We start from the raw sequence: 14,273 nt of genomic DNA on the forward strand, positions 1-14,273 counted from the left end.
TGATGTTTATAAATATCCAAATGGCACTTAGCAGAAAAAAGGTTCCCCACTCCTGATCTAAAAGATCAAATTTGGCATAAGAGAAGTAAAGGAAAACCCATTTCAACTTCAGTTTTAAGAATGCCATGTGTTCTAACTTCCATTCACCATTTGCAGGGTCAGTGTTTGGAAGCTTCCTGCTCCTTGCAGACAGTGGGGAGGGCTATGGGGTGAGGGGCAGTTGCCATGGTCTCCAGGTCCCTCTGAGTTGCCTATGATCTTAGATGCACTGGATGAGGAATACGGGTTAGAGCCGCCCTCCTCTGAGGCTTTGTCAGATCAGAGGCCAGAGCACGCTAGCCAGAGATGTCATTAACAGGTTACACAAAGCCAGGCTGGGTCCGAGGGGATGCTGGGAGGCAATCCCGCAGGAGGGCTCCCTCAGAAGTGGCTCTGAGAGGAAGGGAACCTCAGTGCGGGGCTCTAATTTGGCACAAGTCCTATCTTTCGAATTAGCCACCAGACGGGTCTTGGGTCAGTGTGGAGATGCAGAGGGACCCTTGGGGAAGTTTCTGACACTGTGAAGCATGCCTGGCATCCAGAAGAAAGAAGAGCGAGCGGCTGGCACAGGGCGGCTCCTGAGAGCATGCCTGGAAGAGCCTGAGATCCAGCCGTTCCGCATGCAGAGCTGACCTTAACTAAAGCAGAAGGAAGCACGCTGTCTGGGGTACTCAGCTCATCACACTTTAATGAGGAACCTGTCGTGGTTTCTGTTGTGAAGACCAGTGTGTTTATAAGAAGCATCCATAATTCGCACACTTGGACAGACTTGTAGGTTCGAAACACCTTGTGCCAAGCAAGTGCTCTGGGCCTCACTGAGCTACTGAGGTAGCATAGCTTTAGTGATAACCTGCCTCATGCTGCCAACCTGTGCTAAGACACAGTGCCTCAGACGATCTAGTCATCAGTTAATTTCTTTCAGGAATAGAGTGCTGTGAAGCAGAAACTCACAGGTAGGTTTGTGATTTGTTTTAATATCTTATGCTGAAAAGAAGTGATTCAGTGAAAATTAAACTTGTGGAATTTAGGAGCTTTGTGTTCATTCACAATGTGAATGTTGCCTGTGAGCCACGGCACGCCTAGGTGCTGGGGGTGCAGCCGTGCACTAAGCACCAACCCTTCCTCTCCAGTTTTAAAAGTTGAGTTTTGTGTGGGATCCACCCATCATCTTCCTTTGAATGTCCTCCCCCTCCTCACTGAGAACGAGAAGAGTTCTAATCTCTTTCTAAGACTCAGTTCAAGCATTTTTTCTTTAGGAATCCTTTCCAAACCCTTCTCCCAAAATGCAGATGTGGCCACTCCCTCCTTTGTGGCTCTGTGTGTCCACTGGACCTCTCAGCATCCTCGGTTGCTCTTGTTTGCAATTCTGTCTGTCCCAGGAGTCTGTGTGCTCCTGAAGGCCAGGGACAGGGTCTTACTCAAGTTCACATTTCCTGTGCCCAGCAGAGTGGCTATGTTTTTACATCTGGGGTACTCGTTCTTACACCAGCACATCAGAAGCATCTGTTGGGTTTGTTAAAACAGAGACTACTTGGCCTCACCTTCAGAACATCTGGGGAGGAGGAAAGGCTGGTGCTGCAGAGCTGGGGTTCCAACTTTGAGAACCACTAATGCAGTACATAGCAGGTGCCTAACAAATGACCATGATACATAGCTAGAAAAAGAGGCCTGGCAACGTTTTCTTTCCTTCCCATCCTTCCAAGTTCAGGTATCTTACAAGGCCCTACTGAATTCACAGGCCCAGGCAAGGATTGGTGGGCTGGCCTCCCACACAATTGTCCTAATTATACTAATGGCAGCAAGATTGTGCACGTTCTATGTGCCAGACACTGCTGTGAATGCTTAATGTGTGTTGAATAATTTAATACAGCAACTCCCTGAGGTAGGTCTTATCAGTACCCCAATTTTCATGAGGTAAGAGTGGCAGAGAACAGACTTGATCAAGGTCACCATAGCTAAAAGTGTCAGAGCCAGGATCCAAACCTGTGTCTCTCCACAGTCTCTAACTTCATGCTATACTCTACTGCATGTTAATTACAGAGGGTAAGGAGCAGTGAAATGGGTAAGGGAGCAGGAGAGGGCTCCCCCTTTCCTGCCCCTGTGGGAGAAGAAGGGGAAGTGCATTAGTATGTGGGGGCTGGGGGCTGGGGCCTGGGGCTGCATGGAGATGGGGAACTGAAGGCAGACAGAGCAAGAGGAGGAAAAGAAAGAAAAAATGGGGGTGTATGGAGGCACTCAATCCACAGGGGTTGATGGTACAGCCTTTCTCAACTGGGGTTCCCAAATTCAAACACAGGGTCCAGAAAATTATTTGAGTGACATTTTCTCAATGCTCTCACAGTGATACAAGACTAGTTCTAGGCTAGCTTCGTAAGAGTTAATCCAGCACATACAATGATGTCTTCTGGGCATTAGGACTTGAACTTGGCAGAAAAAGGCTGAATGGAAGCAGGGTTGGCCGCTATCAATCCATTCAATTCAGAAATGATTTGATTTGGAAAGAATCTGGGGGTCCAGTCAGTAAAATATTATGGGGCCAAACTAACAAGACACAGAAAGACAAACAAGTACCAATTCTTGACGAAGGGACATTGACTGTCCGTAAAAATCATACTTATCAACCTCCAGTTAGAAAACAGATGGTGCGTTTTAAATCTCTCCTGTAAGTGAGCTGACCTGTAAACTGTCATTAATGCACCAGGTCTTCCCTTGCTCTGCTGTGTAATCAGCCTTTTATCTCCTACCAGGGAAATCCATTAGCCACAGGCGCCTCCACTATGTGTGCCTCTTCTCAGCGATTAAAACATTATTGCATTAAATAATTCACCCTTGATGACTGGTCTTCGCTTTCATTAGCACCACATTCAGGGAAAAATAAGGATAGATATTTATAGTGTATACAGTGGAATGACGGGTGTTAAATCTCTTTTGTGAGGAAATGGAAAGACGTTGCTTGAGACACAGAATAGGACTTGTTCACTTCCTGTCCAGTGCCCACCCTTATCCTACCCATCACCCATCACCCATCACCGTCACCCATGGAGCCCAGTCCTGGGGGAAAGGGGAGAAGGAAGGGACTTGTTTACTGTCGCCCACAGACAGACATACTCTCCTATACCAGTCTCCTTTCCTTCACAGAGGGAAGTCAACAGAGGAGTGTCCCTGGTCCCCAGCCCCCAAACCCTTTTAGGTTTCCATCTTTCCCCAGAAACTCCAGTTGAGCCTTTCTTTCACCCAGCTGCTCCTTCTCTCCAGGGACACATGCAACGACATTGATTCCTTCCACACACAGATGAGTTAAGCGTACACCAGCTGACGGGCTCAGTGTCAAAATGACTTTTATTTCTATTAAAATTAAGAACATGATTGTGAAGAATGTGGTTGATTCTGACTCAGCTGCACGTATCACACTAAAGCTGGGTCACTACCTGGAAGGCATGTATTTAGTTGGGAAAGGATCCTTTTTACTCTAGGTGCATGGTGTTTCCTTCTCTGGGAAGGAACAAGCAAAACAGGCTTCAATTGATTTTTCAAAGATAAAAAATATGCAAAACATGTCTTGTTGTTATAGGCTAATTTAAAACCTAAAATGAAAAGATTACCTTCCATAACTGAAGGCCCCAATGTACAACTGTAAGTTCCGGTTACTCAAACCACACAGACATTTTAGAAGGATGCACCCAAACGAATGGTAAGTTGGCTTATCACAGCGCACAGAGGAAAGCTGTGGGGAGATAGGCTTTGGGGACCTGGAGGGCTCGGGGCAGGGATACTCCCAGCACCTGGAAACCATCTTTGCTTCTAATCCCCTGACCACAGGATTTGGTCTTGTCAATATGAGTTTGGTTCAGGAACCAAGTGCCTACTGTTGCTAACTAAACAGTCCCTTAACTGGAGCAGATGTTGAAGCTCCCCTGGGAAGAGTGCTCTAAGTGTGGGGACCCTCAGCAAGGGTGGTGCAAGGACACAGTGTCCTCCTCATGCTGTGCAGAGCAGACCCTGCCTGCTCAGGGAGCCCAGCAGCTGGTGCTGGGAGGAGCTAGAGGCAGGGAAAGTGTGGTTTAGGCAGCGCTGTGCCTGAACTCACCCAGTCACTGCCTCCCTCCCTTCAGAGGAGCCTGAGAAGTCTCAGACCAACAGGGGAGCTGGCCTCCGGGACAGTGGTCCTTAAAGGAGAAGGGAGTCCATCAATGTCACTTCTAGCTAGAGCATTTGGAAATGGTGTACCAGGTGCTCCTCCTGGCCCTTTAGGGTTCAAAAGTCTGGTGGGGGTTTGCAGGGGAGCCCCAGCAGGGGTATTTACCAAAGACTCCAGGTTATTTTGCCTCACAAAGTTCTCCCTGTGTGATAACCATCTCTGTGCGATTTACACACACAGTCAGAAGATAAGCTACTCGCGGGTTTAAGAGAATATCGGTCCTCACTTGCTTTAGAAACAGTCCTCAGTACAGGAATAAAACATTTGGGCCAATTAAATGAATAGCTTCTCTTTAACTCTTCTGTTATCATTTTATACATGTGACTATCAATTATGCAATCATCATTGGGAATATATGACAAAAAGTAGAGTACTGTATGTGACAGTAATGGTTGTACTCTATTGATGGATCAGAAGTTGAAAAACCATTTTTTATCACAGGTAGCCATTTACTAGGAAAACTAATCATGAATGCAGCCTCAAGGCTGGTCCCGGATCTCTCTCCATGACCCCATGAACTCCTCTGCAACTCAGTCTGAATAACACAGCGTAGCAGTTAATTTTTCCTCTAAATGCCTTCATTATTCTTTATTCTTGTTTACCCAAATAAACTTTAAGTTTGTTCAAGGCAATAATGATGCCTTGTTCTTGTTTAGTCTTTCCTATGTTACCCAGAATAAAAATATTCAAGTAGTAGTAATGAGCGCTGATCATATGTCTTAAAACTACTGTCTCCTGGGAGGTGTGCTGGGTGAGTATCACCTGGAAGGGGCCCTCGGGAAGGCAGACCCTGAGTGAAAATGCTTGTGCTCTTTACTAGTTGTGCAGTCTAAACCGAGTTACAAAAACTCTTTGAACCTAAGTTTCCTGTATAAAGTAAGGATAATACCTACCTCTAAAGGTAGTCATGCTCTTCACATGAGATTATGTAATAACTTCCCACTATATCTACTCAATAAGAGTTATTCTACCTCTCCCTCTCCCATTACTATGGATGAACTCTGTGCTTAGGAGGCCACACTCTCCCTTTGTGAATGAGAACTCACTCCCTTTCAAGATATTATTAAAAAAAAAAAGACAATTCAATTTCCAGGTGTTGTTTTAGTTTCTTCTTTAACACTAGAGGCCCAGTGCATGAAATTCGTACACTTGAGCGGGGGCGGTGGTCCTTCAGCCCAGCCTGTGCCCTCTAGCAGTCAGACATCCTTAGCGTTCCTAGTTGAGTGTCTGCCCCCTGGTGGTCAGTGCGTGTCATAGCAACCGGTCATTCCACCGTTTGGACCATTTGCCTTTTATTATATAGGACAACACCACAAACTGGGTAAACAGAAATATATTGTTTCACAGTTCTGAAAGCTATTAAGTCTGAGATCAATGAGGTCATGCTCCCTGTGGAATCTGTAGGGGAGGATCCTTCCTCATCTCTCCTTGCTTCTGAAGTTTGCCAGCAACCCTTGGTGTTCCTAGAGTTGTAGACCCAACACTCCTCCTCTGCTTCTACCTGACGTGCATTCTCTCTGTGTGCCTCTGGCTTCTTTTCTTATAAGGATACCAGTCATATTGCAGTCAGGGCCCACCCTACACCAATATGACTTCACCTACACTAATTACATCTGCAATAAGCCTATTTTCATATAAGGTCACATTCTGGGGTGCCGCGGGTTAGACCTTCAGCATATCTTTTTGAGGGATACAACTTAACCCATAACAGGGGTGTTGATAAAAACAACAACACTACATCTTTTATGGAATGTGATCATATTTTAAGTTGCTCGGGGTTTTTTCCTGCTCAGGAAATGAGGCCTGGTAACCCAAGTGTTTAAGCAATGCCCATTGTTTGTAAATTGCGTGACAACCTAAAGAGACAAAAGTGCTATATACTGGGCATGCGAGTTAAAGTCACAGAACATAGTAAAAGTGTCTATCAATGTTGGGTGATGATGCCTGTGACAACCTATTGGGACAGCCCAGGTAGCTCAGGGGGAAACATTACACTTTTTAAAGTTCAGGGTCTTGGGGTTTCTTTTACTACTCTTGATGTTCCATTATTTTAAAATGTTGAACCAACTAAATCTCACAAGTCTGTGGGTCCAAGAGAGGGGGGAAGCTTGCAATAGTATGATGCCATAATATTAATCCATGGAGAAAATCTCTATGGCATGGAGATGGGAAGGAGAGGGGAAAAGTACTCCTCTAGTTCTTTAGTCATGAGCCGAAACGGGGCCCCAGGGATTCCAGCCTCTGAGATTCTCAAAAGTGCTACCTTAGGTCTCAGCCCTGTAGCTGCGGCTATGATTTCTCCCGGATTTTCGTAAGAGTCACATGAGTTAGAGATGCCACTCTTTATTCTTCTGCAGTGGAGAAAACCTGGGCTACACAGCCGTTTGCTATACACTAACCAGATACCTGGCTCTGTACTAGTCCTCTGGCCCACTGCAGCGGGACTGCAGGCTGGCCCGTGCTGTGCATGCAGGGGATGCTCCTGGGAAGCTGTGCCCTTGTCTTGGAAACAACACCAAGGGATGATCCCAGGCCCTCACATCTGGTGAGCAGGTAAGTACATACCAAGTCTTGTATTTCAAACAAATGCAAATCAATATTCACTTCAGTTTCAAGTAGACTCGCTGCAAATTCTGAACTGGTGAAGTTCAAATGAATGAGGTTTGTTATGCTCAGAGAAGTAATCTGATTATTGGACTCCTCTAACCTGGTCAGAAGGAAGCTAGCATTTCAGGAGAAAAGGAAAGGGAAGGGAAGGCTGGGCCTTCGTACTTAAAGGTAATGTCTTTCATGAATGATGCAGAATCCAACTGTTTAGTAGTATCTCTCCCCCTCCACTTCCTGCACAGCTTGTAAGAAATGAAGTCCCTCACTCTATTACTCTAATTGAATTCCAACTTGGGTAATTACCCTATAATTAAATAAATTTTCCCCATAGTTTTAATTCACTGACAAACAGTGCTAGTTAAACAGCTACATTTCACTCCCAGAAACACCCCCCCTCCATTGCAGTGATCAGTGGAGTGATTTATATTTGGGAGATGTGTGTATGAAAAATGCACAGTTCATAAAATATTTTAGGTATCACTCATGATTACATATGCTTTTCTCAGCATGAGATAACATTAATTTCTATTATAATTTTTCATCTAATTTCTCATATGCTTAGTACCAAAAGAAATAAGACAGCTAATTAGCATTTCTTATTTTCTGTACAATTTTTGTTTAGTTAATCAGTAGCTTGTATTTTTTTTAATTTCTAAAGCACATTTCATTATTCCTGGGAGGCACACTGGGGTAGGTAATATTGCTTCCCATTCTACAGATGAAGAAATTGAGGCAGTATTCCCCAAAGTGGGGAAGCCGGTTATTGTCAGCCTTGGAACCTAAGCTTCCTCTGGTTCTGGGTCCAAGACTCTTTCTATCAAATACTGGGCCACTAGCAATCACTTTGTTTTTACTAATGGAAAAATAAAGAGCAGTACATTTGTGACCTAGTCACAGGCCACTAATTTCTAGTAATTCATGACTTGGCCAGGAGTTGGAGGCTTAATAACTGGGCCCTGACACTGGCCTTGGATCATGAGGCTACAGAGATCCTTTGGGTCCACATGTTATTACTTGGTACAGCTCAAATGGGAGAACAGTTCAAAATGTGATGCAAAATCATACAAAGTGATTCAAATTTCAATTCTATTTTAATGGCCTTTCTTCAAGGATTGTAGATGGCTTTTAATAAAAGATATTAAAGACAACATCAAAATACTCACAAAAAGCAGCAGTAGCAGGGGTGTGATAACAATGCCCTGAAAGAAATAAAAGAGATGATGATCATTTATCAGCATAGAAATCAGCACACTTTCTTTGCCATTTTAAACTCTGATGCATGGAAATGCTTATCCTTTAATAAAACCTAGGAGATAAAGAAGAGGGAGCCCCAATCCTGGCTCTCTCCACCATAATGCCATAGCATCTCTGTTACAATTATTTGTATCTGGCATCTTTAAAACCACAACCACCAATCTTCCTTAAACTCGTCTTCCTTTGCAAAACTTAAGTTGCCTTCCACGTTGCATGTGTATCACTCGGGTGGAAGCTGGCAAGCTTTCTCACTCCCAGGCTTTCAGCTCTACCTCAGATAAAGTGCCTCTTTGCAAGGGAAGACAGGTGGTTTAGTCCCAGTTGGGGTTCTCTCCTGAGCAAAGACCGAGTCAGTTGTGATGAATGAGATGCCGTGATTCTGTAATGCGAACTGATCTCCCCTAGGAAATGAGCTGGGATCTCAGAACTCATTTCGCTTGATTAGACTCCATGCCTCCATGGTGGAAGGCAAGTCTTTCATCTCATTCGGCCACACAGGACCACCTCCGTCCCTCGGCCTCCCCTAGGCAGGAAGGAGCAAAAGATTTGTTTTCTGAGATGACAAGGAACAGTTTGAGGCCGTTGTCGATGAGGCAGGATACAAACTTTTAGGTTTCTTGTAGATAAATCTTTTAAACCAGGTGTTTGAGTTGGGAGTGAACTGACAGGTTTCAGTGGAAAGCAGGAGATGATTATTCGCCCCTTAGTTCTTCCTTTATCTCTCCACACTTTACTATGATTTATAAAACAAAACACATTTCATATTTTTATTAATGAATTCTACTTGGAACTTTAAAATCCCAAAGAGTCTGTGTGCATGTGTGTGAGAGAGAAGGGAGACAGGCAGACAGACAGAGAGTATGCTCTGCCCAGGATCTATGGACGGTACTGCTGCATTACTTTTGGGAAAGAAGTCCTGTAGGAAGTCCTTTTGTCATTAGTTACTACAATCCTTTGGACGTCGCCCCAGAGGCACTGGCCTATCTTATGTGAACATTGCTATCATGACTTTCTTAGGAGTATACTCATGTGAATATTCACATATATGCCTGTTTTATTGTTAAATAATAGAACACATGCTTCTTGATTGTGCAAACTTTTGCAATGGACAATAGGAAATATAGCATTTTAATTTATATTATATATTTAACCTATTTGCTTACTAAAACATATATTGTGGCTTATCAACTCCATTAGTGTCTATGAAACAGGTTCTCATTGGCACATTTAGGAGAGCTACATGTGCAAAATAATTTATAAGAGCTATTGCCTTTCGATGATGTGGAATATATTCAGACTTTAGTAGGAATTCCAGACTTTACAAGGTCAAGTGGAAACAAAAATACTCGCTTGTTTCAGTCTATGTAGGAGCCATCGGATTTCAAGTCAATTTGTTTAAACATTTATTGAATGTCCACTTATAGACCAGGCATTGTTCCATTAATTATAAGAATTAATGGAAACGGATCCAGCAGACAGGGGTAAGGATATTTCAGGAAGAGGGAAGGGCATCCACAAAACTATGAAAAGCTGAGCAGGGTGAGAAGAAAGCATCAAGTGGAAGAGCCAGAGACCAGATCACCAAAGGCCTTGCAGGTCAGGAGAGGGAGCTTGGGATCTGATCAATAAATGGTGAACGAATGAAGAACTTAAATCGAGGGTGTAATGAGTTGGCAAATAATTTAGTATATGGATAATGGATATGACTTAGTTTATAACCTAACCAGTTTTTCTGTTTTCAACTCACTTAAATTCAGATAAAAAATAGAATAGAAACATATTACTGTTAATTTTGGATTATCAATACGCTAATAATACTTCTGAGACACAGGTAGTATATCTGTCATAGGATAAGGATTTTCAGCCAGGAAGAAGGTTGAGTCTCATCACCACTCTGAGGATATTTGCCTTGTGTTTGAGGAGTCACACTGGTGTCATATGTAGTACACAGGGACCCATGTTCTTCCTGTTCCCATTTATTTTCCTTTGCAATAGTGGCATGGTATTAGTAATAGTAACAATACCAGTACTATTAATGGCATTTGGCTTCAGCACTTTTATGCACATTTACAATTTGACCTCTTGAAGGAGTTAGGTTATAAAATAGCCACATTTCACAGATGAGAAAACTAGGGTTGAGAAAAGCCAAGCAACCAGACCAAGTCACACAGAAAATAAATGGCGAAGCCTGGACTCGAGCCTGCTTTGTCCAACTCCCAACCCAGAACTGACTCCACTACACCCCTGGTCCCCGGGGAGGACATCTGAGTGGCCAGTGCAGTTTTCTAGAGTCCCACTGAGGCATGTAGGCAGTGATCAGTTGCTGTGTGACCTTGGTCTCTAGTTGACAACCGATTCTTAGACAGGAGCTTATTCTGGGAGGCAAAGCACTATGATCTGCAGTTCTTCCTGCCCGGACATTTCAAGTGTATAGTCACCAACACACAGTAGGTTCTTTGCAGTTCTCCCAAGGACTTAGGATATTTGTTCCTAAAATAGTTATATATTTGTTCCTAAAAAGTTCCTGGCAAACAGGATGCATTTTCTAATTCTAGATTCAAGATTCCTCATTATTTTCTCAAAAATGGTTGTTCAAGTTCATTAGCTAAGAATGAATTGTTACACAATGCCGAAACCTGCTTTGCAGCTGTGTAAGGGAATGATTTGGCCACGATGTCATTAATCCGGACAATAGCTCCATAATTAAGGTTTGGTGAAGCCATTAGAATTAGTACTAGAATAATAATAGCTAACATTTATGAGGAACTTAAGATGTCTGAGGGCTTGCAGCGGTTCTCAACCTGTAGGTCGCGACCATCAGAAAACACATATAGCATCTCAGATATTTACATTACGATTCATAACAGTAGCAAAATTACAGTTATGAAGTAGCAACGAAAATAATTTTATGGTTGGGGGTCACCACAACATGAGGAACTGTATTAAAGGGTCGCGGCATTAGGAAGGTTGAGAGCTACTGGTTAGTGTCTGTTACATTATATAATCTTCACAACAACCCTATGAGTTAGGTACTATTATTTCTCCACCTGCTAGGGAAGGAAACTGAGACTCAGAGACACTGAGTGAAATAAAAAGAGGCAATGCTGGAAATTCAATCTTTAGCTTCTCGACTCCAGAGCCTGGGGTCCTGAGTGGTGTAAGTAAAATCTTTGCAATCTTACCCTGTTTCCTCAGGGTTATATTTTAAGACTAAACCTGAGAGGAGCAAAACTTGTTATGTCTTTTTGATGATATGAAACAAATGGAGAAATAAGTCTTTGTGTGACATGTCTGATGCACTTTTTAAGTCAGGTTTTTGCAAATATCAATGACAAAAAAGGTGACCTAAAAATTTAAACTATAACAGCAACAACCATTGGGAGCTGCAAAGTCATATAAACTTGTTATTTTCCCTCACACTCTGAAGGCTCAATTTGATTGTTTCTCCTTTCTCTTTCCCAAGTAAATTCTACACCAATGGCTAAAACCAAGAGGTGGTGGATGAGCACTTCTAGCAAAAGATGTCAATACCCGCCCCCCCCTTCCCCCGGCAGAGTCAAGGTCAAAACATAGTTTTAGCATTCTTGCAGTTGGGAGGGTTTGTTAAGCTTTCTGATCGAAATACCTGAAGAATTCAAGTCACAAAGTGATGGGCTTTGATTGTCTCTTAAAAAACCTTCAGAAAAACCATTTACACCTCTGATGTGAATGACTGGGTGAATATATTTCAATGACTTTAGTGGAGAGGGGAAAAGCGTCAAATCTGAGACACCGAGATTTAGTCCATTAAAATACAAACCCAAGTCCCTCCTGCCCCAAACTCCCAAGTAACAACAAAAACAACAAAACTGTGAATATACTTCTCTCAACAGCAGGACTTGTAAAAAGGCAAAACTGAAGTGAATTATAATATTTTTCTTGTTGTTAATCCTCACCTGAGGATATTTTTTTCCATTGATTTTTAGGGAGTGAAAGGAGAGGAGGAGGAAGAGAGAAAGGGAGAAACATCAACGTGAGAGAGACACATCGATTGGTTGCCTCCTGCACTCACCCGGACCTGGGCCAGGGATTGCACCGTGCAACCCAGGTATGCTCCCTTTACCGGGAACAGAACCCCAGACTCTTCCATGAGCTGACCGATGCTCTAGCCACTGAGTGTTAACAAAAGGTTTTGCTACACCAACTACTGTGATCACACAGATACTAAAACCGACTCCTTAGGCTTTCGTCTCCAGGATATTGAATGTCAAGCCTTAGGAAAGGTACTTTAAGTTTTTAATTAAAAGGCAATAACTCAAGGTCTACAGAATGACAGAGTCTCAGTTTTGCAAGGGATCTCAGACCTACCCTGGTCCAGTCCTCATCTGATGTCTGACACCCTTTGACTGTCTCTCTTCTAGCTCTGTGGGTGTGATGGCTGAACCTTTACCAGAGATCCCCTAGGGCAGTGGTTGGCAAACTGTGGCTCTCGAGCCACATGTGGCTCTTTGGCCTCTTGAGTGTGGCTCTTCCACAAAATACCGACTTCTGCGCATGGGCCATGAAGTTTCAATTGCACTGTATGTGAGCACCCGCACATGGTATTTTGTGGAAGAGCCACACTCAAGGGGCCAAAGAGCCGCATGTGGCTCGAGAGCCGCAGTTTGCCGACCACTGCATAGGGAGACAATGTCCTTGCTCTCCAGGCACATACTGCCATGGCTGGAGCTCTTTGACAAGGAGGAAGCTCTTTCTTATACTGACACCAAACCATTCCCATTGCTGCCCGTCTTCCCCTCGGAGAAACTTAGGGCATGTCTTGTCCCTCTCCTTCCTTGTGATGGCTTTTCTTTTAAAATTTTAGTTTTAGATTGCAGCTGACTTTCAATATCATTTTATATTAGTTTCAGGTGTATAGCATAGTGGTTAGACAATCACATAATTTACACAGTGTTCCCCCTGAAAATTCAAGTACCCACTTAGCATCATACATAGTTATCACATAGTGTAACTATCAGTTTGTATTCCTTACTCCCTTCACCTTTTTCACCCAGCCCCTATCCACCTCCATGGCAATTATCAGGCTGATCGCTGTATCTATGAGTCTGTTTCTGTTTTCTTTCTGTGTTTATTTTGTTCTTCAAGTGGCCTTTTAACTGCTGCTTTTGAATAGTGTAAATAAAATCTCTGCACTCTAAAACTATAATTTTTTAAGGCTACATTTACAAATTTAAGAATAATGGTGAAGTGAGCTTTTGAGTCCCCACACTCGGTCTTCTCCAGGCTAAAAGTCCCAGGGCCTCCCACTGTCCCTCCTGGGGGAGGTTCTGAGCCTCTCTTAAGACATTCTCATCCAAATGAATCTCAGAGTCCACAGCACTCCCTTAATAAAAATTGACCAAAACTTGGAAATAAGCCCCTATCAGGACTGCATGACCTTTCTATGCCATCCCGGAGCATGGTCCAATAGGCCAGCGCAAGGGTTATTTTATTAGAGCATATACCTCTGTTTGACTTCTATTTACTATTGATTAGAGCAGGGGTCCTCAAACTACGGCCCGCGGGCCACATGCAAATACAAATATTGTTTTTGTTCCCGTTTTGTTTTTTTACTTCAAAATATGATATGTGCAGTGTGCATAGGAATTTGTTCATAGTTTTTTTTTAAAACTATAGTCTGGCCTTCCAACGGTCTGAGGGACAGTGAACTGGCCCCCTGTTTAAAAAGTTTGAGGACCCCTGACTTAGAGCCTAGACTATGACAGTTCATGTTAACATATCAAGTTTTATCCTGTTGGGATAGAAGTAATTTATGTTTAGTAGAAAAAACATGTTTTTACTGCCCTGTAGTTAGTTACCAGCAAAGTTATTTTGCTATGCTTTTCTGATGGACCCTCATTTCTATAATCTCCTTGAAACCAAGTTTACCATCCTGCTAGTTGCCTCATTGTTCAGTTAAATAAATGCTTGGTGTGTTTTCATTCTATGTAAGAGAATCGTGTTTTCAACTTTTGAGAATTATACTTTGGCAATTCCTTTACTTTGAACCCTGTATTTATATTCGATGCAAAGCTCTCTTTAAAAAAAATAAGGAAAAAAAGATTAACGCTGAGATTTCTAGGTTGTCTCACATTTTGTCCTGTGGTCAGTATATAGGCTATCTTAAAAAGTTAGAGCAAAGTTTATTCCTCAAGCA

The 14,273-nt window shown here is 42.9% G+C and overlaps 1 protein-coding gene across 3 annotated transcripts in view; it reads right to left on the reverse strand.

Moving 5' to 3' along the window:
• Positions 1-14,273, reverse strand: part of SLC10A7 (solute carrier family 10 member 7) — a 195,648-nt gene that overhangs the window by 42,175 nt on the left and 139,200 nt on the right. For all 3 annotated transcript variants that reach the window (XM_070415273.1, XM_070415274.1, XM_070415272.1), the window contains one exon: positions 8,008-8,043. In XM_070415273.1, coding sequence (XP_070271374.1) covers positions 8,008-8,043 — 36 coding nt within the window. The remainder of the gene's footprint in view (positions 1-8,007; positions 8,044-14,273) is intronic.

Source organism: Myotis yumanensis, unplaced genomic scaffold (assembly GCF_028538775.1).
Source record: "Myotis yumanensis isolate MYYU_CA2020_CCGP unplaced genomic scaffold, mMyoYum1.0.hap1 SCAF_5, whole genome shotgun sequence".
In the NCBI taxonomy this organism is placed as follows: domain Eukaryota; kingdom Metazoa; phylum Chordata; class Mammalia; order Chiroptera; family Vespertilionidae; genus Myotis; species Myotis yumanensis.